At 40.0% G+C, this 27,807-nt stretch overlaps 1 protein-coding gene across 3 annotated transcripts in view; it reads right to left on the minus strand.

Moving 5' to 3' along the window:
- Positions 1-2,439: 2,439 nt before the first annotated feature.
- The window catches only part of mei4 (meiosis-specific, MEI4 homolog (S. cerevisiae)), a 100,973-nt gene continuing 75,605 nt past the window's right edge, over positions 2,440-27,807 (minus strand). For 2 of the 3 annotated variants that reach the window (XM_030404573.1, XM_030404574.1), the window contains exon 5: positions 25,928-27,208. In XM_030404573.1, coding sequence (XP_030260433.1) covers positions 26,942-27,208 — 267 coding nt within the window. In that variant the 3' untranslated portion in view covers positions 25,928-26,941. Of the gene's footprint in view, positions 2,491-25,927; positions 27,209-27,807 lie in introns of those variants that run through there. The other variant, XM_030404575.1, reaches the window with a different exon arrangement.

The following is a 27,807-nucleotide window of genomic DNA, read 5'->3' on the forward strand; positions in this document are numbered from 1 at the left end:
CAAATCTCTCCAATTTGTGTCTCTGTTCTGCAGTGTTTTGCTCCACAAGTCTGTCCTCAACATCCTCTATGCTACTCTCATCCTTCCAATTGCTCTGTTCATCTCTGCAGCAGCAGACGCTGTACATAGCTGAAAAAAAATTCTGATTTGGCACTTTCCCACATACCACCATAACCTGAGCGACTCAAACTCCTGCTTTCTTTCTCCCCACACCATCCAGAAATCTTTAAAACAAAAGCAAAAATGGGCATCTTGCAAAAGCCTCACATTGAATTTCCAATACAAAGAGTGCCTACGTCCTGAGGAAACTTTCAAGTGACACTGGCCCATATGGTGGTCTGAAAACACTGCACTGAACAAGTGTACCCTCACCAATATATTGTTGTGTCTACTGAAAATATATATCCTGTCCACCCTAGCTGCACCAACCCTATCAGGCCATGCTTATACCCATGTGAAGCCCCTCTTGTCTGGTTATTTCACCCTCCATGTATCCACCTGATCATAATCTTTTAAAATCTTGCTCAATACACTGGTTGAACCCACATGTGGCTCTTCACCCCTTCTGTCTCGATGCGGATCAATAGTACAGGTGAAATCCCCCCCCTTCCACTACGATGTTGTCCTGCTCAACTGGAGATCAGTCTTTGTACGTTTGTATTATGTGCATACACATTCATAAACACAAACACCAGCCCCTGAATTGTTGCCCTCACTAACAGACAACCTGCCTTTACAAACTTCTGTGAAATCACACCAGTCGCCAGCTCTGCCGTAAATAAGACTGCAGCCCCTGCACTCCTATTGGTACCATGGCATAGGATGTAAGTACCCCTTCCAGCCCCCAGTCCATGGCATTATCCACATCAGTATGTGTTACCTGCAAGAAAATAACATTAACAATTTTGTTTTTGCCATTTAGATTTAGTGTCTCGAGCTTATAAACCTCCATAAGAAAAGAGGAGAGGAAAAACAGAGAGAGGAACAAAATCATACCGTGACATACCAGACACATTCATCACACTTCCAGTGAAGATAACTCCCAACAGTTGTAGCCCATTCAACTAGCCTGACCCTCTTTCTTGGAGTTACCCTAACACCTGAAGACACCCTCCTGCCCCCACGCACGTTTCTCACAGATCTGAGAAACTTCTGTCCAAAAAATATTGATCCATTTCACATTTCCATTTCATCCCACTCTCCTTCAGACTCCTCAGCCGGCCCGCTGACTTCCTGCTGACCACCAGTCAGCCTTCTCTGTACCCCTGCCTACCTTCTCTCCAGTGCAGATGGAGCCTACCTGTTTGACGACAGCAAGCAGCACAACCTCCATAAAGGCATCGGCATCCAGCACACTACCAATGCCATAACGAAGTGTAAACTCACTTCCACCCTCTGCTCTCTGGCCGAGTGGCCATCGCCACCACCACGGCGAAAAAACAAAGGATCAAATGCTTAAAAGAAAGCACACTTAAAACTGAAAGAAACACTGACCACTCAAACTCCCCTCACCAAGGAAAGTATAAAGAAAACAAAAGAATACAGAAAAGTATGACACAAAACAATGGCTTCCACCGCCTGTTGCCAGTTGAAAAAGAAGGAGGTGAAGAAGGAGGAGGCGAAGAAGAGGAAGAAAGGAAGAGAAGAAGAAGAAGAAGGAGAAGGAGAGAATGAGGAGGAGGAGGCAAAGAACAAGAACAGGAACAACAAGAAGAAGAACCCTGTGAGGAAACTTTCCCTGCAGCCGCAGATTGAGGTGAAGTCTGGAGGCGGTGGGCTAGCTCCTGAGTTTGACTGATGTGTCGATCGGAGCAGCCAGACATAGGAACCTCTGACAGACTTAAAAATATCAAAACTGCAATAAGTGTGTGTGGTCCCCGCCCTCCTGATGAGGTGCCAGCGGAAAGGGCCTTAGATGCAGCCCACATAAGCATGCAGTTGTGCACAGTGATCATTTTTTGGATGCTGAAAATAACCTTACCAGAAAAAAAGACCAGCTGGCAGACATTATCCAGCTGATGTTCACTGACTGCACAGTTTTCTGGTAAACGAAGTTGTTCCCATGATGTCAGGGTCAAATCAAGTTTTTGTTTTGTCACATGCTTATTGTTCATGCTTTTTCTTTCTTCTGTCTTTATCTTACATTTGATAAATAATAACTTATCCTATTATTATGATATACTTGTTCATGACCTCCACCCACAGATGTATATTGTAAAATTTAGTTTGCCTCAGCATTTAAATAAAGAAAAAGAAAACGTGCAGCAATATCAACTAATGGAAGGAGATTTGACTCATTCTTGACTGATCATTGGAATCATCAATGTTTAATCTTAAACTGGATGTGTGAACCTGCATTGTTCGCATCCATGTTTGCTTCTCTCTGCCTTTTTTCATGGCAGGAAATATCCACAGAAACCCTGAGCAGTGTCTGCCAGGCTGCCATCGAGTGCATCTTCATAGGAGCCATAGTTTGGTCAGGCTTCCTGCCTAAGGGAGACCACAAACAACAGAGAAGGAAAGAAAAATGACTTATACATCTAAAGCAGCCAAAGAAGGAAGGACCCAAGTATCACGGAGGACACCAGCCACCCAGCACGAGGAGAACACAGCTGCCTCAAAGAGTGGTTAATGAAACCACCTGCAGGAATGCGCTCTGTGACGCCCACATTAGCATGTACAAGATGTAAACAAAACAAGAAAATAAGGAACATCACTAGAGGTAAAAAAAACACTAAATGGTGCCATGTGGCCAGTATGTGTTATGATCATGATAGTGAATACTGAGATTTCATGATGTCTTGGGATGATCCCTAGCCATGTAATTACAACGTCACACGATGCATCCTGGCCCAAAAGGCTTTTGTGAAAGAAGTGACTATAAAACGGTGGGTACATTCTTTTGGACCCCTGTGAAATGACTCGTTTTACAATCAGAATTGGAGCCCTTTGGCCCAGAAACATTTGGAAAGTCGAGAAAAGCTGCAAGATGAAACTATTTTTATTCCCATTCAAATTAGCACAGAGCTAAACATGAAGTTAGCACATGCTCTTTGGGATGCACAATAAGACGGAAAATGCGCAGAAGATACGGATCATTTAACACCCAGTAAGTCAAACATTTTTGGTTTAATGTGTCACAGGGCTCCACTTTCAAATCTGTATCAAGATTTACCCTCAATATATTCATGGTTGGTCCCTGAAGGCCTTTGACTAAATCCTGAACTTTATTTCCTGTGAAGCTAAAATGGGAACACAGCGGCGAATGGACTGCTCACTGTTCCTTTAAAAAGCCTAATGAGTCAGATTTTTACCACCTGACATTACAACATGAACAATGAGTTAATGGAAAGCAGCTGATATCACGTTTCCCCTCCACACCGATGGAGGTTGATGGATGACTTACTCATAAAGCGCTTCATATTTACATGCATAGGGAGCTGAGATGATTTGTGTGCTTCAGACTAACACTGACAGACTATGTTTGTGTTAATGGGCCTTCGGCACGGGAGGTGTTGACCAGTTCACAAAGAAGCCTAGCCGTACAAACGGCTCAATTAGCTGACAGCTCGTACACAGAGAAATGTGGAAGTGTGATAGATTCTGTAATGAGCTAGCAAAAGCCAAAGACCCACGGTGAGAGGACAGACTAATCATCATCATGGAGGTGATTTGCAAAATGTTTGATCTGAAAAAAGGAGGTTTGTCTGGAAAGTATCTGGGGGGTTGTTTGGCATTTATTAATGTCTGTGGGAGAGCTCTGGAAGCTACAGGACATGCTTATGTTATTTCTGATCTGATTGGATCTGACTTCAGGTTGTTGGAGGGACCAGACTGATGGAGCACAACGGCTGAAAGACGACGCAAATGTAGAGAGAGGAATTCGCCTCAGGCTGCAACGGAGGCTGAAGTTATTTCTCGTGCTTATCAGCGAACAGGTCCACCCTGCCACCATGACTTCACACTGAAGATTTTTACACTCAAACACGAAAAAAGACTTGTCTTTTACAAAGAATTACTCCTGTTTTATGATTCTGAATGTCTTCCTCTATTAGTTGCCAGACTTATTTCTGGTATTCATTTCGATTTCATTATTTTTATTTTAACAAAAAAGAAGAATTATGGTAACCAATAACAACCTACATGTAAGCCCGTGTCTCAATACTTTCTCACTTCCTGTTTGTGGCCCTTAGCGGCATGCCCGTTTATACCTGAAGACGTCTGAAAAAACTACTCAAATATATAGTTTCATTTTTTGGAAAGACGACCGGTAATGTCCTTAAACAGCTTCTCACTGTAATCTTTTAGCAATGTTATCGAAATAGGAGGATAATGGGTTTATTCAGCAGCAGATTAGTCAATTAGTTTTGTGCTCCTGTGAGTGTTTCTGGCAGCATGCCAGTATGTTATATTGAGTTACAAGAAACTAGTGGAAAACTTTTCTCCATGTGCTGAAATACATCCTGGAGGTTGAAGCTGATTTGGATCCAGGAGCCTGAAGAGAATGAATCAATCGGCATTTTTCCAGAGCGGAAAGATAAATGATGTTAACAAAAACTTGGGTGTGCAGATTTCTAAAAATGTTGGCTGCAATTACATTTGAAGAGGAAGAATTTTCAACGTACAGCATTGCAAACGTCACCCCCAATACTTAATTTAGACCATGGTCCTCTGTCGAGATGCCTGTAGAACTGTTGACATGACACCTCAAACTGCAAACAAGATCAATGATGACTCTTCCATAGAGGTTGTATATTTGTAACACTTTACTCAATCTGAGAAACTGATTAAAAATAACTCTACTGTGCATATTCAATGGGCCAAATAACCAGGAAGTAAGAAAAGTTCTATGCAACAGAAGAGCAATTCTCAATGGATTGAACAAGCTCAATTTTTGTGTCCAATATTTGGTTCTCCTAATTAAATCTATGCTGGTCCCTGCAGTGAAAAACGAATCGGTCCTCCAAAGGTTTCTAGTCGCTGGGAAAAGCTCCTCCCGTTGTGAATCCCAGATTATGACTCATTTTATCTGACCAGAGACCATTTTAACAAACAAAATGATGGTGTAAACTGAAACCAACATTATACAAAGTGGATGTTAAACTGATTGGTTTCAACATGCTCAGTCAGACAGAATGTGTAGGACAAATACCTTGTCGAGGAAATCATTTGTTCAGTGTTCCAGAACCACAGAACGTGTTTTAACTAGACGATGCAGAATATGAGTTTGTTAAAGTCAAGACCTCGACGCACAGACACATAACAACGTATAATTTGGTCAATCATCTGTTTCAAACTTCTGATTCCCATCGCCGCAAAAATGTCAGAGGAAGTAACTCTACTACGGTTACTTTCATGCTTCAGTGGGCTGATTACTGGCCGGGTGGAACTGACATGCATGTTATCACCTCTGTTGTCTTTGACACCACTCTACACTACAGCAACTACGATGAGGATCTTAACAGCTTCATGTTCCAATGATGTTCACATCTGCAGATGCAGTTATTTTGTGCTGACTGCTGGGTCGCTGGAGCAGGTAAGGGGGGGTCAAATGTCTTGTTCAGGACAAATTAAAAGTACACTTATCTTTTAATAAGTACTTGAGTTAAAGGTTAAAGTAGTCATCAAAATCATAGCTTGAGTATGTAATTCTCCTGTCTTATTTTCCTCATTGCTTCACATCGGTAAAAGAAAAATGCCAAAAACAATAGAATAAAGATACGCTGTTGTCCTCTGTTTATAAACCAAACAAATGAGCTTTGGTGCAGTTGCCAACCTCGTTTAGTGGTTTGATGATCTCTGACCCCTCTGTAGAGTTCCACTCGGTGTCATAGTGCTCTCACACACACTCTTGTGCTGCTCTCTCAAGCATATGTTTTGGTTCTCAGAGTCTAATTTATGTATCTGTGAACATTGTTGTTGCTCCGTCAGCCTCCAGGGTCACTGCAGACAAAGTCAGGGAATGCTAATAGCATGCAAATCCTTTTAATTATACATTGTTTATTCCTCTTTCCCACAAGCTATACTTTGATTGTTAAGTCCACGTCCTCCTTTAGTTGGCGAGGAGCACTGAGATGTACAGTGGTGGTCAGGCCGGAGACGATCACTCACACTGAATCCAAACAGGATTCCATCCGTTTATGTTCAGAGCTGCTGTGGTGCAAACACATTAACAAAAGCTTTCCTGCAGCTGTATTTTCATTTATTCAATCACATTTATGCAATTTATGATGATTACATTCAGTAAACTTGCTAAAGAAAATGTGATATTGACATTTTACATATCAACACTGATAAAACTCTTAAATTTAATTGCAGGCAGTTCAAAATTTAAAGGGAAACTCTAGCCTTGTTTTGCTCCAGAGGAAGCAGATATGTCATAGAATAAACAATCAAGTGAAACACTTAAACTATCCAAATATCACTACTTTTTAATTTTGAGTAGTGTACATGGATCTGGGTGATGTTTTAAGGTGGCTGTTATCAATGAGTGAGTACAAAAGCAGCAGTATGCACTCTACTGAGCATAGTTCATAGTTCCATGAGAAACAGGGGTGGACTGACCATCTGGCACACTGGGACAAATCCTGATGGGCCACCGCATTGTTGGGTCGGTCAGATGCTTTCATTAACAACGGCCTGACTTTCTTGTATGAATAAATCCAAATAATGCAACAATCTTATTAAAAAATGGTCCAAAGTCACATTTCTTTTTCACCTTTATTCATGTAAATATAACAACAAAATACAATTATTAAATTAGCTCTACAGTAAATGTTGCAGAGCTATATAACCTCTGCAGTCTGACCATGCTTGTTTGATGATATGACAGCATCATTGTATTTGTTTTAGGAGATCTTTAGGGTATAAATATAAAAAGGATTTTCTTTTTTAGCTTTTAGCTAACAAACCGTAGATATAACAATCTTTAAACAGGTTGATGCTTATAATTGAAATAAAAAAAAGATTCTGTGAAGAAAATTCAAGGCAACAGGTGCAAAAAAGAATCCATCGAGTAACTGTAATCAGCATCTGACCAGAGAAGACAGACTAGTCAAAATAAAATGCTTCTTAAATGTATGTCCTTATTGGATAACAAACAAACAATATGGGACCTCATTAAATATTCCTCTGCAGGTGCACCAGTGGGGAAAACTCCATGCGGTCACTTTAACAAGTTTTTATCAACCCGTGGACCTGTAGACAAGGTGTTCCCATTCAAAAGAAAAGCCACTTAATCCTGAACTGAATTGCTGCTCAGTGTCCGGCCCTGTGCTGGGACTGTGTTTGCTGCTTTGACACTTAGAGGAATAACAGACCTGCTCAGCAAAACTGCTCAGAGAAAATAAAGGTCAAACAAGCAGCCGGAGAAAAAACAATAATCCTCACCTGACTAAGGCCATCTGAGTCACTGCTGACCGAGGTCACTGCAGGAGAGAGGCTGTTTCAGAGCTCACCTGAGGAGATTAAGGAGCCAATAATCAGCCAGCCTTTGTCTGAGGTGTCAAGCAGTTTTCTGACAGATACTGACGCTGGATGTTAAGCACGTGTGCTTTTGTTACGAAGATAACTTTTTCTTAAGACAAATGGTTTTATTGTATTACACATTTTCTGATATTTTAGGGGTAATTATGCACATGAGGATATCTAATTAATTCAGAACCAATTTGCATTAATGATTCTGGGAAAATAAATCTGAATTCAAATAAACACTTTTCTGTGATTTGGACGTTTTCCTTCGACTCGTCTGAAAGTAGACACGTTATGGAATCAAATTTGTTTTCAAGGAGAAGTAGAGAATTGACAATAAAAATATCAAGAGTCAAAGAGAGAAGAGTATTTCACTACTACTACTACAAATTATCTTTTTTTTTTACATTTTACATTTAAATCTATTCATGTAACCGTCAATCAAATAAAAAAACAAAACAAGAAAAATACTGAATATGGGATCCAATAATAGGCCGATGATCCCTCTGCTCATAGTCTACGGTATATTCAGCTTCTATATGCACATATACTATATCATTGTCTTTTTAGTTGTACTTTCAATACTGTAGAACATTAAATATCAGATTATTTCAGTAGAGCCAGTGTCTTGTTATTGGAAGGTCGCTGGTTCAATTCCCCTCTACACACGTCAAAGTGTCCTTGATCAAGATGCTGAACCCCAAACTGCTCCTGATGTGCAGCCACCGCCATCAGTGTATGAATGTATGAATTTCTGTAAGTCGCTTTGAACAAAAGCGACTATTAAATGACCTAAAATGTAAATGTAAAACGGTTGCCTGGTTGTTTAAGAATACTGTATGCACTGAAACCTAAATGCTTTCTTTCTCTAAATGTCATTAATGCATCCATGCAGATGTCTTAGACACAGTGGATAATGACTTCAAATTTCCCATTATTGTTGTGCGCTGGATCAACTTTTTACAAGAACTGCTAAAAACACTAAAAATCCCAGGGAAAGACTGAAGTAAGTATGTAAAAATATAAAAAATATCAGTAAACCTTCAACCTTATAGCTGTTGATCTGACACAGTGAAAAGTGTGACCAAGGTTCCACCAATTAGTTGATTAACTGAATATGACTCAACAATTGGGATAATCAATAAAGTAGAAATGTGAGGATACAAGTGTGTGACATGTTAAATATGTATTAATACATAACATGAGCATGTCAATCTGTAATGGACAGCCTTTGTTTGTCTGTCATTTTTACTTTTAACAGCAGCTGTTTCAGCACCTGAAGCCACTAAATCATGTGATGCCGTAATCTCAATGCTAACAGTGTTTCTATTGACAGAACAACCATCCCAACATTCTTCACCCGGCAGGTACGAGCTGGAAGATTTATGTTAATCTTCTGTTGCTGCTTACTGAGCAGAAAAGTTCGACAAGCTCACATATTAACATTATTTACAAGGAGCCGTTTGTGTCTGTGAGTCATTCGGCAGCGAAGCTACAAGTAATTTAAACCTGCGAGGCAGATTCAGTCTGCCAGGGATTTCCTGATTCATTAGTAATCCAAAGGGAGTGATTAACTGAGCTTCACACGAGGCCCTCGCTTCACATTTGTATTGTTTCGCTTTTCAGAAAAAGCTGAGGCCGGTGGAGGATCTTCATGTGCACAAGACTAGAAAATTTACTTCTGCAGAGTTATGTTCAGGAATTACTTCAAGCTGCATAAAAGTGTGAAAATATCTAAAAGCATATAGACTCATTTATTTTATCAGCAGGCTGCAGAATGACTGGAACAATAATAATAATAATGTGTATTTTTTGCGGGTGTTCATTTAAAGCAGCTACCAGATGAAACTCTGGCAGCTTTGAAAAGTTGACTTTGTAGAAACAGACTGAATATTACATGCTTTAAGTTAACATTGGGGGTTTTTAAGCATTGATAAGGTGACCCACTAATGAGCGTTACAGCAGGTCTATCAGAAGGGCCAGATTTGATGAAAAGTGAAGTGCTACAGGGCCAGACCTTTAAATTCCCTATGTCTGACCTGTAAAGCTTTGAATAACAAAAAAACAATGCCCTTTTGTCTTAGTTTTCATAATTGAAAAAGAAATGTGACATATTCAGAAGAACAGGAAAAGAAACAAGACACATTTTTAATCTTAGGTAGGTTGTCAGTTGTAAATTTCTTCTGCTTAAAACTGTTGAACTGTTGAAATGAGACTATTTCTGTACATAGCAACACACAATTAGTCTAATTAGCCTCCTGCAGGAGGCTTTGTCACTTTGGGTTCCTTTGATTTTTTTGTCATGTGTGCCTGAACCATCAGTTACACCAATTAATAACCCCTTTCGACCAAGCTGAACCACATGCTGGTTCTGGGCTGGTTCAACCTTTCAAACTTTCAAGAACTAACTGGTTTCCTTTTCTACGAGCACGACAGCCATGTTAGAGTCACGTAATTGAGTCACTGTATACTTCTCTAATTTCCCAGCATCATTAGGAACAACTATGGCAGACTACATCCACTCTTAACAAATGTTGCTCCTGGCTTTTCATGAACACACTGGCATCCAAACATGACTGGTCCTCGAAACCACTGCTGCTGCAATTTACAGGCTGGCCACACAGGATGCTTGTGTACTGCGCTGTTGCTGAGCTGCTGCTGCTGCTCACTTGTGTCTTTGAGTCCACACAGCCAGCGTTGCTAAGGCAGCCCGGCTTACATGGAGTTCGACTTTGATAATTAACAATAAATACGATGAGGTGGTTTTCCTTTACCCTTGATGAAAGAGCGAGAAAGCAGGAGGAGGAAAGAGAAGGGGGGAGTGAGAGAAAAAAAGAGAATGCACAGGGAAAAAAAATGTCCCCTCACCTGTTGTATACTCTCTTCCTGTCTGTGCCATATTCTACACATCGTAACTCACTATTTTATTTATAGCTACTTCAGCATTTTATTCTATATAGTATATAATTGTTTTTCTACATTGTATATAGTACTTTATTGTTTCTATATCTGCCCTTGTATTTTGATTGTATTTGTACTTGAATGTACTCACTGCTATAATAACCTAATTTCCCTTTAGGGATTAATAAAATAATATATCTATCTAGAGACATTAAAACTATAGCGAAACACTGGTATGATGTTCATATGACTGTCTACAGGTTAGGGTTAGGGGGTTAGCTCTGTTTTTGACAAGAGTCTTGCCCGTGACGTGGTAAAAATAGGCAAGACTCCGAAATTCTAGAAGACGCAACTCAGCAGTTTTGCTCGACATGCGCGTAAGAAGCACGACTCATGATTCTAGTGTGGCTGCTCTAACCTGTTAACATGGATACCAAAATGAAAAGCGCAATGTAATGCCACGCAGAAGCGCTGCACACGCATCCAGTGTGTCCAGCCTGTTAGAGTCATGTCATTCAGTCACTGAATAAGTTTCCCAATATTGTTAGGAACAACTATGGCGGACTACATCCACTCTTGCATGCCTACATTGGCATCCAAACATGACTGGTCCTCAGACCACTGTTGCTTCAATTTGACATCTGCAGTGAAAATCTTTAGTTTGTTCTCCCATGGATAAATCAGAACACGCTACATTTTCTCTGCTTATTAAAAATTATCTACAGTTTTAGTTGGTCCTTGGTCGTAATAACACTGCCCCCAGCTCCTGACGTAAGCGGTTCTTTGTTCAAGACCAGCAAAAAGTTTGTGCCACTTTGGAACCAATTTTCTTGGATGAGATCTGGGTACTTGGTCTGAACCAGCACTTGAGCCAACTTGGTAGAAACAGGGTAAATGAGAACAGAAAATGTTTGTGTATATATACGCACTTACATTATATAACATCTTTTCAGTCCACATGTCAGACATTTGAAGCGAGAATGTAAATGTCTTAAACCAAGGCAGTTCGTTGGCTGTCATTCACAGCACTCAATCAGATTATTTGGTTGATTAATATTCGAGGCACTGAGCCAGTTCTCTTTCAGAGAGCTATAAAGCACCTAGGGTTCAGTGTAAAGCATGTTTTGACAGATATTGATTGACACACTGCTTGCTGTGATGGTCAAGATTTTTATCATCTTGTTGATCATCTTGAACTTGAGCCTTCTGCAGTTTCCTCAACAAGCTGCTGAATTTACAGCTTCACAAAGTGCAGCTCTGTCTGGCTGCCCTTCCTGTCTGGCTCAGAGGGATCAATAAAGAATGACAAAGATATTAAGAGGGTCAATTCTCAGTGATTGTATGGAGGTAAGCGGGCTCAGCTGCATTCCAGGCGATGACATCAGAGACAATCTGAAGAGAGCACAGCTCCTATCAGAGCCAGGGCTCAGCTCTTATTTGTTGAATATTTCAGAGGGCTGCATGGAGAGAGGGAACTAATGAAAATTTCACTCTCGAGTGAATTAAGAGGAGTCTGACAGAAGTGAGATCAAACCAACCAGTAACAGAAGAAAATGAGAGCCCCCACCGTTCACTTTGCTCTCTTGTGTTACTGAGGAATTCCCACCGGGGTCACCAACAAAGCAGAGGACAGAATCACCCCTGATGAATTAAAACTGAACTTGAACTGAACTGACATGCTCAGCTATATTAGGAAAAATAACAAATCACAGCAGAGGTTATTTTGTTGACTGATCTCAAGCTGATGAAAGTAACTTTCCATCAAAGGAAAGAAAACAGAGCTCCCTAGGAGCACTGGGGAAGCTAAGAGCATCTGACAGCTAATCTATTGTCACTTTTCAGTCATGTGCACATGTATTAGCGGTGTGCAGGCAACTGAATATAAAATTGCACAGATGAGAAACCTCGCAAATGTACCATGAATATTTTGTCTTTTATAACGACAAGCAAGATCATTAGATATTCGTCGACGATGCTCGATTCCTATGGGTATCTGTACATCATTATCATTATTAAGTTAAAAGTTGAGCAAAGTAACAGTAACAGATCAGTACCAGCTAACACCTGCATGTTAATGTAAGACCAAACGGAAAACTCACTTTTACGTTCACCTGCGTCTCTGGGGCCATGCGTATGTCGTTCTTGTCATGCTTAATTGATTTTATTCTTTAAATCATTTCTATCTTTACATGACTTTGTATTATTTTTTTCTTTCTGTTCTTTCTTTGCCTCATTATATCACTTCCACTCCTTTTACTTGTGTTTTTAAATTTTCTGTTCTACCTTCTTGTTTTAACTCACCTCAAACTTGGCTTCCTTGTGTTAATAAAGTTTATTATTCATAAAGCTTCCTAATACTTAAAGTTGCTCCTGGTGATGAAGTTCATCATCATCATGTGGTCTAATTTTTTTCCCCTGGAAATGTATTATTTATTCTTATTCACAAGGCATCTTACCTTGGTTAGTAGCAGGGAGCATGACTTTAAAAACTCTTATTCGCACATCTAGATTACAAAGTCAGTGAAAAGACGCAAATGGACACAAATTTGCGCTTATTCGTGCTGGGTGGTGCGAATGAGTTGAAAAAACTCAAGCAATGATTTCACATGATACTGTCATCCATGCTGACATCATGATGTTGATGTTGTTGATATCCAGACATTCATGAACAGCACCGGAGAAGAGCTAAATAATCACGTCTGCTAACACCCAGAGCTGTACCATAACACATCTACTCATACAGAGACAGGACAAAAGAAGAGCTGGCGTGGAGGAAAGTGAAGTCGGACTACCTGGTAAGTCACGTCTAAGCACAGCATAGCCCTGAGCGATCCAAACTCCATTCAGGGAACAAGCATTTTCAAAGTTGTTTGTTTGACGTCTGGCCGACACACCAGATATTTTCTTCACGTTTGGTCTGAGCACACCATTAGGAGTTTGTTAAGCAGAGGAGAAAATGGTGGAAAGACAACGAGGACAGAGAAATAATGTGGCACTGAACTGACCATCAGTTATTGAAACGCTGGGAAAATGTTTGTGGTCGATCTCATTAGAGATAATTCCAACCTGAATGAAAGCGAAGCTCAGGGTCTGTTCATCTAGGCAAGAATTAGGTTCAGGTGCACAGAAGAACCGAGACGTGATGAACATTTTTAATAAGCAGGTCTCACTTGAAAACATCCAGGTCGGGGATGATGTGACTGGCTAGGGGAGGCTATTTAACCAACATGAATCTCAGCTGCTGCTGTGAGACTGTCATCAAAAGTGTGCGCTCCCTGCTGGTTGCGTTTTTGGCAACGTGCACCCATTACTGCTTGTGTTCTTGACACATGAATGCCTTTAATGAGAAGCACAGAGCACCTGGTAGTGACGGTCACAATCAGCCTCTGGAAATGCTGAACCAAAGAGGCAGCCAACGGGAAGCCCTGGAGGACGGGCGCTGGCTGTCCAATCAGTCTGAATTAAAGACTAAATCACCCATTTATTGAACTGTCTAACCAAGAAGGCTTGAGTTAGTAGCACAGAGCTTTAGTCAGTTAGATGAACTTCTCTCTTTTTCCCTTTTTGACGCGAAGATTTTACAAGAAAATCTAGCTGTTTTTAATCGCATGCGATGTTTGACGTGTTGATAAAAATCAGATTTTCTGTTTTCAGTTCACAATTTGCGTTAATCCATGAGAGCTGTTAGTGGGTATAAACAACATCTTTTCAACTCAATTTTGGATCTCTGGGTTTCTGGGGACCTGGATTACAGCGGATGAGCTTCCCAACTACTTCAGTTGTTCAGGAGAATGCTGCAAACATGCTTTGCTGTGAAGCTCCATAAATCTGCTTAGAAATCCCCAACAAAGTGCATGTGCAGGACTTGCCTGAGAAAAATCTAGTTTTTAAGTTTTCTTCAGTATCACAGTAATCCATTGATGGTTGTCAGCAAACCTTTCACTTTAACGTGACTTCTTTCATCATCAGGCCACCTACAGATTAACAAGAGGACCAGAAACTGACACAACCCTGATTTTACTTTGCGATTCATTGATGCCGTCTCTTCCTCCTCTGCGTATTTCAAATGAAACACTGATAAGTAATGCGTCATCTGAACATGGCTGAAGGGAAAGTAATGCCATCGTCTCCCAGCGATGCCAAAACCTGTAAAATTAAGATGAACGAGCGGAAGTCCTCCTCAATTTACAACTTGCTAAACCAGATTACATTCATCAGCCTGACTTCGTGCTCATAGAGTGAGCAGGTGGATGAGACGGGCTGTTTGTACTGAAACTGGATGACAGCAGATTATTTAGGGGACGATGAAAAAGTTGCAGAGGAAAGTGACTGTAGGAAACGTCAACTGCTCTGTAGTGAGTTGGTTTAACTTTAAGAACCAAAAGTCCTCCTGGGAAAGGGAACAGATTTATGAGATGCTTCCAGCTCAAAACAATTATTTTTACCACTATGGGAAAAAAACAACATATGTCTCCATGCCTGAGGTTAATGACAAGCCATTAATCGTATTTCATTTTTGTGGCACCTATTAAGGAAACTTTTCAAGTCTGAGATATAATCCTGATAGGAAGTTTTTGCTGTGCTATTTTCTCATGATCTGTTGTTTTTAAATTAGATTTTTGTGATTCCCCAAACTTAAAAACTCCTGAAGTGAGGCTCATAACAATCTAAGCAGGGACCAAGCACACCAATTACAGTAACTATAACGATTAGGGATGTCCTGAGCTGATCTGCGGGATCAGGATTGGGGCCAATATGGACATTGTTTCACTGATTGGGATCGGCAATGTTGAACGTGGATCCAGGCCAGGTGATTTTTACGTCAGCTGTCGTAAACAGAGCAAAATTTGTAACAGAACAAGTTTGAAAGCGAAAGCAGCCCAGCAGCAACATGGAGCATCTGCAATATAACTGTTCAACAAGGGGGTAACAAAAGAGCTGCATTTAATACTACAAATTTGATACGGCACATAAAAAACAAACACTCAAAAGAATACAACAAGTTCACTTAAGCAATACAAGCAAAGGCAGAGAAGCAACAATCACTCGTTGATACTTTCAAAAGGAAAGAGAAATATCCTCGAGACAGTGACATGGCCAAGAATATTACATAGAAGGTAACTGAATTCATCGCTCTGGATAATCAGCCCACCTCCGTTTTCGAGGATCAGGGTTTTCGCCGTCTTCTCCAGTTTTTGAATCGCAGGTATGCCCTACCATCTCGGCATTACATTTCGGATAAAGCCTTATCGGAGATGTACAGCAAAGTTCATGACCACCTACGAGGTGATTTAACAGATGTGACTGCTTTTAGCTTCATGACAGACATTTGGAGTTGTGATGCTTGCCCTATGCTATGGCTATGCCTTACTGCACACTAGATTGATTCCACTTTTGAGTTACAACGTGCGGTACTACATGCTCACAAGTTTCGTGGGTACAGCAGAGCATGTAAATTGGAACGGAACTCGGTAACGGCAGATACTAAATATTAAATGACTGACTGGGATCGGGTAAAAAAAAAAAAAAACCTGATCGGGACATCCCTAATAAAAATAACTATAAACACATTGTCTGATGACTATTCAAATCATGTGTGATTATAATTTTGGTTTCTAACTGTAGCCAATCTCATATGCTAACTTCAGTAGACATCTCTGCAATACAGAACATGGACAACCATATTTTAGGGATTGCCCCTTCAAGGTAATGCTGCTCTTGCCACAGAGTTCGCTGGTAAAACTGTCTGAAAAACAAAAAAACACAAGATATTGATACATTTGGAAATATTTGCTCAGCAAATCTTTTCCAAGTATTACGGGCAGGTATAGTACAAGCAGAAATCATTACTGTAACTGGATTTGCTTCAAACCAGCATTGCTCCACCACATCATGGAGAACGGCTATTTTAACCTTGGCGAGCACTGTAGTGGACAAACAGCCACTATGCCAGCATGGGTTCAGTGGTTGCACTTGCTCACAGCTCAGCTCGACATGACTATCACCTCCATTGCCTAAAAAACTGCCGTGCAAACATTAAAACTGAGTTACTCCACTGGAGCCATTTTGTTCAAGGGCACCTCAGCATTATCTACTATTTGGTGCCAAACCAGCAACACATCCTGTTTCTAAATACGCTTAGATTGAGCTCACTTTAGGTTTCATATCACAGAAATGAAAACAGATACAACACAGTAAGCAATTATCTTTTAACTTTAATGTTGTGGGTTTGCATTTGCAGTTTTGTGAGGAAATAGTATAATATGAAAAGTGAAATCAAATCAAGCTTCCTATTGAACGCATTTCTTTGACGTCCGTAATACATGACGGGTTTGTTCAAGCTTTCAGTTCAACAAAATATATTTACTGGATTTTGTCCAATCAAACAGATTCAGTTCATCTGGTATCCTCTCATTTCAATAAGCCCTTTCCATAACAGTTTTAATATCTATTTGAGGGTATAATTTGGTATGTTAATTGCTCTCTGGTAATAAAATCATTAGCTGCTGTTAAAGATGATTTCTGAAACAGCTGTCAAAAAAGGCCAGTGATCTGAAACATCAGACACCAAGCATCTGGAAGAGCATCAAAGTTCAATTAGTTTGTATATCAATCAAGGTCAGAAAGCCTTTAAAAGTCAGCTTTATCAGCCCGGATGGCAAAAAAAAACAAAACACACCCAGTCTGTACGGTTAAAAGGAAAGCTCTTTATATTACCCTTTAAACTCACTTTAAACCTCCCTTTACTTCAAAACACAGGAACACGGAGAGGTTTAATCATCTTCTTTTGCTCAAAGGATTGTGATGAATGTTTCTTTGAATCAATTCGCCCTCACGCTGAGAATACAAATCTCTCTCCATCGTCTATTCTGTGAATATATTCTGTCAACCTCAATGCAGCTCATTTTGTCGTCTGACTTTTCAGCTCTTTTGTTAAATTTGCATACAAATGATACGCTGAGGAGCATTTACTAAAGTAAAAGCTCTCCTTTGCTATTTGTTTGGCTGCCAAACTCCTTCATTGTCAGGCATAAAAATACACAGAGGATTACACAATCTTTCTATTCCTATTCCAAAAAGCTGCTACATAAAATGACTTTGAAATGCATACGTGACCTCAACAACACTGGACTTTGTTCAGAACCAGACATCAAAAATTCTTTGATCTATAACAGCAGTGACTGAACATATGGAAAATTAATTTTCATATCAATCAAGGTTGTGCAGATTGAAGGAGTCAGAGAGCTCATAAATCATCCGCTCCTGATGGGAGAGTGTGGATAAGCCTAAGAGAAGCATTATTTACACAATCTGCTCACGGTTTCTGCAGGCTTTGCACCCTAAGCCACTTCACAGCCTCACTGATTTATGTTCTCTCGCCTTAGTTCAAGATTTTCATGCTGTTTAATATAGCTACAGTATTTCATGGTCGAGCTCTACAATGCACTGCTGAACGCTCAATTCTCTCTACTAAAACTACTTACTACAAAATACATTGACAAATGTTTTCTCAAAGTTTTGTTTTTTAATTGTTATATAGCCAGATGTTGCCTGAAAACACTACTTATAGTCCAGATATGCCAAAATGGCAACGTCCCTGTTGGGGACAATAAATGAAGCCAATGCGGAAGTGTCAATGCAGATTTTTAAGATGCATGTATACACCTTAGTCTGACTAAAATTGGACCGGATCGGATTTCTCATAGCTGGATTAAAATACCTAGATTATTCGATTGATAGTCGCATTACTCCTCCATGTATATGTTCTATCAGATTGGATTCGGATTTTGGATTCTGCACAGGCTCGAGATTTTTTTCCCGGGGCCGTGAGCCCGAAGTAAAAGGACGGCAGCGGCGTCTTTCCTCCGAAATAACCGCAAGCAAGAGCGCCATTGTGCATCTAGTTTGTGTAATTATCGAGGCAGAGTTTGTTGTTGCTGGTGATGTAAAGAGGTCAGCTGGAGGTGGCTCTATTACCACTAGTTGAAATGGGTACAGCGCCACCTATTGTACCGGGGTATGACATGCTTTAGCCAATAATTAAATTTTCTCACCGGCATGTATACTCGTACAATTGCAGTTGTCTGATTGAGTAGCATAGTCGAACTATGGCTGTAATCCAACTAAGCTGTGCATGTAAACGTACTGAGTGTCACATTTCTGTCACACAAACAACGTCTGTCCCCGGTAACAAGAGCCAGAGCTCCTGTTGTTTACTGGTGGTGATTATGTGCAATGTTTTCGAGCAAAAAACCTTAACTTAAATGTCTTTGTCATCTTCCACTATTGTGTTGTTGCTGAAAATAATCACCAAATTTAATGAGGAAAAGTCACAGCGACGGTCATCCCTCCCAACCATGTTTTTAGTGAAACCACTCCCCCCTACAACTGGACAACAGCTACCCTCTCCGGGAGTGAGAGCCAGGAATGGTCCACTATTTACTGACGGTGATTATGTGATGTCATATGAAGCAAACGCTTCTCTGTGACCCTACACTGAGTCTGTTTATTCTTAAATACTGTATTTAATTTCGGCACTTTATCTATATGTATATAATGCATATTTCGCTTCCTGTCCGTTCTACATTTTATTTCTATTTTAATTTATTTTACTTTATTTTTTCTCTCTTATTCAAATCTTTTTTAGTATTTCTTTAGTATTGTACTTATTGTATATCTGTATATGTCTGTCCACCTTGCTATTGTGACAAGTAAATTTCCCCGATGTGGGATAAAATAAAAGTCTAAAGTCTAAAGTCTTTCCATAATGCATAGTTGGGTCAGGATCTCAATCACAACACTTCATAACACCATCTATATGATAACAATCTGTCGGCAGATACATTTTTAGATTTACAGGTTGGAACACATGCTAAAATTAACATTATGATGTGTACTGTCATGCCTTGTTCCATTATGCTGCTGCTGCTTGGTTCACTGTGAACAAACAAAGGCAGTGTAGAAGCGAGCCTTCGTTGTGGCAATCTTCTGAAATCTTTGTGTGAAAAATGCTAGTGAGGGACACTGTTACATAAAAATTAGATTACACAGATGTATAGATTAAGATCATGATGCTTAATCAGTTTTGGATACACAGACAATACCTGTTAGTCAGATAGAATGTTGATTTGGGCGTTTTCATGGATTTTGTTGGCAGTAAGAAAAATATTAAGATGACTTTCAGTATTCGTTCATCTCTTGTTATTATTGTATTACCAGGCAGGTTTTTATAAATCTCCTCTACTGATGAAACAGCTTCCTCACATTCTGTATACTGAGGCTCTCGCTGGGCCTCTCGGCTGATGACACTCCGCCATGTCTGTTCCTGTCAATCCCCCGCATGATGAGACGGATTCACTTCACTGCAGAGGCACATTAACCATCAGTGCACGTAGGAACAGTCCATTTTATTTTTTAAAGCGCGGCCTATCCCTGCCTTGCTCTCAACAGGATATGAAAGATGAGCAGATCACAGACAGAGACGGGCAGAAACCCAAAGCAGACACAATAGGAGTGATGGCTATCAGCGCAGCCGGGGCCCGTGAGCCTTTGGTAATTTGTGACGTACCAGGAAACTTATTTAGCTGCGCTCATGCCTGGGCCATTATTGCAGGCACCAAATAAGCAGCAGGGAATTGAACATCACTGCAAATGGAGGCACTTGGTTTCTTGATGAGACAAGGGGACGATGAAAGGCTAACAAGCTCAGAACATCAGGGAACAGATGCAGACAGAGAGTCCATTAGCAGAGGGCTGCTGTAGCATCCGTGTTTGTACAAACCAAGGCATAGTTTCCACTGGGGATGATGGGAAGAGTCCACCTCACTTTTCAAATCCTTTAATGTCCCCTCATTGATTTCCTCCCTCTGATTTCTCTAAATAGTCTCTTCTGATGCCAACAATTCTGATGCCAAAGAAAAGTTGATAAAAATATTTATTGGCTTATCTGATCAAACTTTAATCACTATGGTAAGCTCACAGCAGTAAGCTTGATGAGCAGCAGGGAGTGTCTTCAGCCCAGTCTTCATGATATAATGTTAGCAGGTAATGTTTCTGCAAACTAGTCACATGATATGTTTATGTCAGATCATCACTATCAGTGACGTTGCAACCGAAACAGGTATTTTAACATACACCTAAATAACACAACCTTTTGACTAGGGATGTCTCGATGAGGTTTTTTTTAACCCCGATCCCAATCCGAGTCGTTTAGTAATTAGTAAATGCCAATACCGGGTCCCAATTAAATACATAGCCTTAACTAATATTTTCCTGCATTAAAGGTCCCATATTATGCTCATTTCCTGGTTCCTTGATGTCTAAATGGAATGTTAGTAGCATGCTTTGGTCAAAAAAAGCCAAAGGATTGAGCACAGCAGGGTTCTTGAAACACCAGTTTCACAGCCCTGCTCTAGGTGGACGGATTGAGTGCCCTTCCCTTCAAATGCTAATGAGCTACTGCGTGCACCGCCCAAAGACGGTCTTTGCACAGTCCACCTCTTCCTGCCTTGCGGAAGATATGAGGACGGCATCGCGTGACCATGGCAACGGCTGAGTTTGTGGGAGAAATGGCTGCCGGACAACAAACTGTGGTGGAACCGTACATGTTCGAGCCGGAGTCCGACCCAGAACAAGAAGAGGCTCAAGAACAAAGCAGCCAAGAATGAACATGGATGTTTCTCAGTGGTTAGTAGTGAAATTTGTTACCTCGACATTGCTTTTATGTTACTGCACAGACTAACGAAAGTTTTAAGGACTTACTGGCCGTCATAGAACACTACAACCCTTCACTTTTGTAATGTGAATGAAGAGTCCTAGAAGAGAGTTGTGTGCTAACACTGCATCTTTGAGGTGGCTCAGTCTGGCAGACAGTATCTCTTGTAGTGCTAGCAGGTAACTGTAATGATGTACTGGCCTAAATAAAAAAAGAGAAGTGACATCAACTTATTACACAGAATGGTTGGCTTGGAGCGTAAATTGTACTGTGACGTAGCAGTCAATCATACACTCGTTGTGCCCTGGGCTATGCTAATATATTCCAGTTTAGAAAACATTTCCAAATGCATTATTTCACAAAATCCCGAAAACTTAGACCCGGCAGAGGGTGTGTGTATGTACTGCTTGACCAACCGGGTCTCTGGGTTTGCATGTGGAGGCCATGCTGATTGCTAACTAGAAGTTAGCGGTTAGCATTAGCTTGGAAGCTAGCGGTTAGCGTTAGCTTGTACAATGTGACACTGCTTGATTCGTTCGTGTAAAATTGCAAATTAAACACAGCTAAATATTTGGACATTCTGCCATTTCCTTAGGACATGCATTAAATAATTTTTAAGATCAGAAACATACTACACAGAATGATTCTACAGTAGCACTAACTTGTGGCGTGGTCAGAGAAGCTAGCGATTAGCTGCTAGCCTTATCGTGTTCTCAATGGCAAAACACACACTACATCACGCATGAGTTCACCCTAATCTAAAGAAGAAACACACAACTAATTATTTGTATACTTACATGTCCCTCATCTGCAGGTATTCAAAGCAAAGCTGGAAGTGCCCCACCGTTTAGAAAAAGTCTCCTGACTAATCCTGCCTTGTACTGAGCGAGGTTGGAGAAACAGTCAGTCTCAAAATGGTATGTATGCTGTGATTGGAGGGGGTAGTGGGTGGGAATATTCAAATGTTTCGGTCAACGACGTCGGTAACCGATCCGAATTTGACTCGCTAATCTGGAAACTGCAGGGAGACACTGTGAGAGACCTGTATCTCACTCAAAAATGCACGGATGGTCTTTTTTCAAAGGTTATATGCATGTGGCAGCACCATAGACCGAAAATAACACCCCAAAAAGTCAGTTTTTCATAATATGGGACCTTTAAGAAAAAAAATACCTGCATCCAAGCTGTTCCTAAATAGATTTTTTATTTTGTTGAAACAAAGTTTATACTTTCATATGGCTCTTTCTTATTCTGCATATGCTATTGCAACTTTGGCCTACCATCTTCCTTACATTAGCAGGTGAGTGTGTGACGCTGCACTGTGACAGCAGACCCTCGTGTACAGCCAGCTGAAGTGTGTGTGAGACACAGCCCACGCTTGATACCTCCATATCATCCACTGCTTTTTTCATATTCTTTATGTTGTCACGTAAAATGACATCGACCTGTTGCTTGTCTATTTCACACGAGTTCAGCATCTCCTCAATTGCCTGTTTTACATGCTCTGCTGTATGAGACCCACCAAACTATGCGCATACCGGCGAGTTGTATCTCAAAAGTGGAGTCAATGTGATGTAATGCTGAGATGGTAGGGCCTACCAGTAATTAAAAAACTCCAGCTGATGAAGAAAACCCAGATCCTCTACCATGGAGATGAGCTGGTTATCCAGAGTGATCAATTCAGTTATCTCCTCTGTAATATTTTTGGCCATGTTGCTGTCTAAAGGATATTTGTTTAAGGGAGAGTATCCGCAAGTGTTTGTTGCTTTGGTGTCTTTGCCAGTATTGCTTGAGTAAACTTGTTGAATTCCTTGAGTGTTTGTTTTTTATTTGCCGTATCAAATGTGTAGTATTAAATGTAGCTCTTTCGTTACCGCTCTGCAAAACGGTCGTATTGCTGATGTTACATGTCGCTGCAGGACTGCTTTCACTATCTAATTTAAGTTATTCGATTCTGTGGACATTTTATCCACAGGTTTGCCAGAGTAAAGTAACACGCACGTCTGCATTCTGTCACAAATTGTGCTCTGATGTAAAAAAATTAAAATAAATAAAAAAATAAATAAAATTGGGCTTGGGTCCACGTTCAAAATTGCCGATTCCGATCAGCGAAAAAGTGTCCATATCCGCCCCAATCCAGATCCTGCAGATCAGATCGGAACTTCGACATATCAACCCAAAACAACAAAGTAACAACATAAAAGAGATGGTCAGGTTTAACTTATCTGTGATTTTGGCAGAAAATCTAATATTAATCATGCCGATTGGCAGCCCTTTAGGCTGCACACACGATCCCTCTACACCCTCTGATCGTAAGGGAAGTCCTAGCAAATGAGCGAGGAACACTACTATCTGTATCTTTTCAACCATTTCAACGACATGAATTATTTCTCACTTTCTTTTCAAAAATTGTGAGAGTTTGACATTTTCATGATGAGCAGGTCCTTTAATTTTGTGATCACATTGTACTTGTTAATATTCCAGCAAATCTGGAGAAGGTCACAGTTTGAGGAACAGCAACAGTTGGAGGAGTAAGAACAGCTTTGTTGACAGACAGTACACCACAGAAGGGACAGAGGAAGACAGAAACACTGAGAGAACAGGCCTCAGACTCTAAAAGTACCTGAGATTGAAGGTGTCTTTCCCACAGCTTGCTCTCCCAATGCAGTTGGGGCATAATTGTTGAATTCACCCCTCTTTGAGTTTCAAAAAAATAAGATATTAAGCATTCAGTGTGCATATTATGAGAGCAGCAAACAAACTGAAGATTCTGATCTAGAAACTGTAGAGATTAAGCCTGATCGAGTTGTGTAGCAAGATGTTACAATTGTAAATGGAAATTAGTGTCATTTATAAACAGACGTTGATTGGACAAGCCTTTTTACTGTTACTCTGAAGAATCGTTTTGTGTTTAAGACTCTCTATATGTCACACACCTGTGTTGATGAAAGGGGTAAACCTAACAAAGAACAGTAAAAGGGCTGATTGCACACTATGATTCCTGATTTTGAACCTGAAAGTGATAATGGGGTGCAGAGATGAACGTGAAAAAATCAAGCCAAATCACTGGTTTTCTATGGGATACAGTCAAGGCAAATACTTCAAGTCCTGTGTTTTCTGACTTACACTTAAAGAAGCATGTGGCGCCTTTTCATCTCAAAATAAGGAGAAACGTCTCCTCAAAGTTACTCAAGGAACAATCGTCAGAAATGTGTTAAAATTAGTTTTTTTCAACATGACTATGCTGACCTAATTAAACTCCAGCTGGACCAGTTAGGACTCAGACTACAAGACCACTAGGAATTTGATCATCCACGTTTAAGAAGATCTGATGAAGTGTGATGAATTATTGGTAAAGCCAATGCAAATAGCGAACAAATCCACATTTTTTTTATATACAATGGAGATCCAAGACAAGACTATTCATCAAGAATAACACACATAACACAATCTAACCCACTGTTTTCTACATTTAAGACGCAGTAGATTTTACTGTAAAATTGCACAAATTTCATGATGATGATAAAATGAAACACTATTTTATGTCTTTATTATACTTTGTTAGCTTAAAATGTAAAAAAAAAAAAACACACAATGTGGTGAACAGTAAATTCTGTGATCAGAACAATATGTTCTTATAGTTTACTTACTTACTTTACTTTTGGCAATGAATATGTTGTGTAGGCATAATAACCTCAGGTTCAGCTGTAGTTGTAATGGAAATGATGTGTTATAGTGTTGTTTTCTACTCTGATTACTTTTCTGTTGTCTTTATTTATTGGGATTCCTATTACTGCAGTTGTCTTGGCATTTGCAAGGGTGCATGAGAACTGGGAGGGCCGGGCTTTCTGTGGCATCGCTGGATTCTTCTTGAGGCTCTGCGGGTCATGCTGAGTCACGCTGGGTCAATATGAGTCATTGGGTTTTGCATGCTGTTGTTGGAGTGGAGTGGGGTTGGGTTGTACTGGGTGCTGGGATATCCTGTGATTCCCGTGCATTTATTGTGGTCATCGTTTGTGGTGGAGAGGGTGGAGTTGGGCGGGTGCTAGATGAAGGTGCTCTGACAGGTGGTCTCAGACTTTTTGACCCAACTGGACTGTATGTATTTTAATACTTTAGCATATTTCAATATTAACAGTGTTTAATCCCTGGATTTAATTGATTATTATGTTTTATTTATGTGTTTGACTCAAGATTGAGCTTTCTCAGTTCATCAGATCCTATGTTTCTTTGCTGTATAAAGTTTGGTTGATTCTGTTTGCATTTTTCTTTACAAATTACAATATCAAGATGAAGGTTGCTCTTTACTATGCGTCCTAAAACTGGCAGAAAATGACACATACTGTGTTTCAAATGACTCAGGAATCAAAACTGTTTCAACACATTATTCTTTGAAGTTCATTACCAGTTCCCCAACTGTTAGCAAGCCGATACTGATCCAGGTCCTTTTTGTAACACTTCTGTAGTGTTTTAAGACCTGCACTGAACCCCTGCAGGAAACAGAGAACAGACATCTACTACCTATTCAATACCATAGCCTCTAATGTCTGGTGTGAAGAATAATGCTACAAGAAATCACTGACAGAATATCAAGGAGGAATCCAAACCATAAGTACTTCACAACAATTTTCGGTAATTTTGTGGCCTTTAAAGGATCAACATTTGGGCATTTTTGGCCAGTTGTGAAACACTGCAAACATGAAAGTGTCTAATTACTTAATTACAGACACACTTGATGATAAAAAATGTCTGAATCTATTTTTCCTACTCAGTTGTGCAATTATGCATTTCATAACACTTAACAGAATGAGCAAATTAAAACAAAATAGCCTGAAGAAGAAACATTTTCCACAGTTTTTACTGATAGTATTCCCTCCTGATGGGAGTTACTGCTAACATAAAATCCACTCAATCCAAGATTAAAATCATCATTTAATGTGTTCTGTGTTTTGTGTAGACAACCTCTAAAAAAAGCAATAAATAAACACTTATACAGGGAAGAAAGTCCTGGGCTCCATAGTTTGACAGAATTGCTTTAGGTTTTATTATGTTACTACCTTTATTTTTTAAGGACAAGAAGGGTAATTTACTTAATTTGTGGCTCAAAATATATAGTTTCACTTAAAAAGTATTTGTGGCAAGAGGATGGTGTGTGTGAGTCAAAATAAACTACCATGCAACTTCAAGGAGTTTTCAATGACTTTCAAAGTTTATATAATTTTGTATGGTTTTCTGATTCTTTTTAGAGGTTTTCAGATTAATTTATTGACAAGATTTCAAGTCAAATAGTCTGTTTTTCAAAATTTGCCAGTTAAACGAACACATTCAGCCACCGTATTTCTCTTTAAGTCAACAAAAAAAGACCAACACCAACAACAAGCTAGTCCGTCTCGCTACACTGTGTGACTAAAAAATGACACAAAGTTTTAAGGAAAAAAATAAAGGCACAATGTTGTTTAACAGGAGGAAATAGTTCCTATAGGAGACCATTTTCAACAAAAGGATTAATCTGATTTGGTGCTCTAGTGAGTATTTGTGGCAGCAGAACAGCGTGTGTGTTACTGCATTAAAATGAACTACTGTGCATGGAGCTTTTAATGACTTTCAAGGTTTTACATTATTTTGCATTTAATGTGATAAGAGCTTTCAGATGATATGATTGCCAAGATTGCTTTATTGTTGGTTTTGGTGTTTTTGACGGAGTCATTAAATATAAGAAAAATATTTAAATGCCAAACTTAACTTCTAACTAGTTTTGGAGATTATGGTCCTTGCGAATTTGACATAGTCTTTCTACTCCTTTTTAGCGCCCTGCCACAGTGCAGGCTTCTACAGATGCTGGTAAAAAGTGTTTGTCTACTTGTCTCTTGCATCTGGAGGATCTTTTCTGTCCGAGGAGGTGAGGAGACCTCCTATTCTCCACATATAGATGGAAAACAAGGGAAACTCATTTGACAATTGGAAGACACGCTGTTCCAAGTGGCTCAGGAAGCCCGTCTCCTCCGACCCAACCTCCACCCTGCACGGTACCTTTGACTTCTCGAGGAGCGTCTCCAGGATCCAGAACAGGTGGCATGAATTTTGATACTGGTCCACGGGAAACTTGTCGAGCCCTGAGCCTTCCTGCCCCGAGAAGGACACATCAATATTAGAGCTGCATGATCAACTGATAACCAATTCCAACCCCACTGACCATATATGACATGGATCATTGTTGAACACAAAATCGGGAATTTAAACTGATGGGAGTGTCAGGTAAAGCTTGTAAAGATGGATACTCTCAAACCTACAAAAGTCTTTTCCAACTTTAAAGTTTACTGCTTTTCCACACCTGTGGATTGAAAGGTGTGAAGGAGAAAACCAAGGGCCAACAAAATCAAGAAAACCTGAACTCAATGTAAGGAAAATGTAAGATCTTTTTTTGTTGATGAAAACATTCAAAACTAAAACTTTCAGCACAATGTGAAGAAGAAGAAAAATCCTTTGGATGCTATGACGTCTATGTCTTTATGCAGCGATATCTACTAAAGAAATCCTGCTAACCAGCTAGCAATCGATGTAAACACCAACACTCCACCACTGCTCCGAGCTCCCAGTCCACACCAATAGCTACATGGCTAACTGAGCTAACCACCCATTAGCAGCTACAGTTAGAAGCAGTTAACTGTTCCTTTGCCCTAAATTAATTTGGAGGATGAATGTGTAAGTCTGACATATTGCAC

This window comes from Sparus aurata, chromosome 22 (assembly GCF_900880675.1).
Source record: "Sparus aurata chromosome 22, fSpaAur1.1, whole genome shotgun sequence".
Taxonomy (NCBI): domain Eukaryota; kingdom Metazoa; phylum Chordata; class Actinopteri; order Spariformes; family Sparidae; genus Sparus; species Sparus aurata.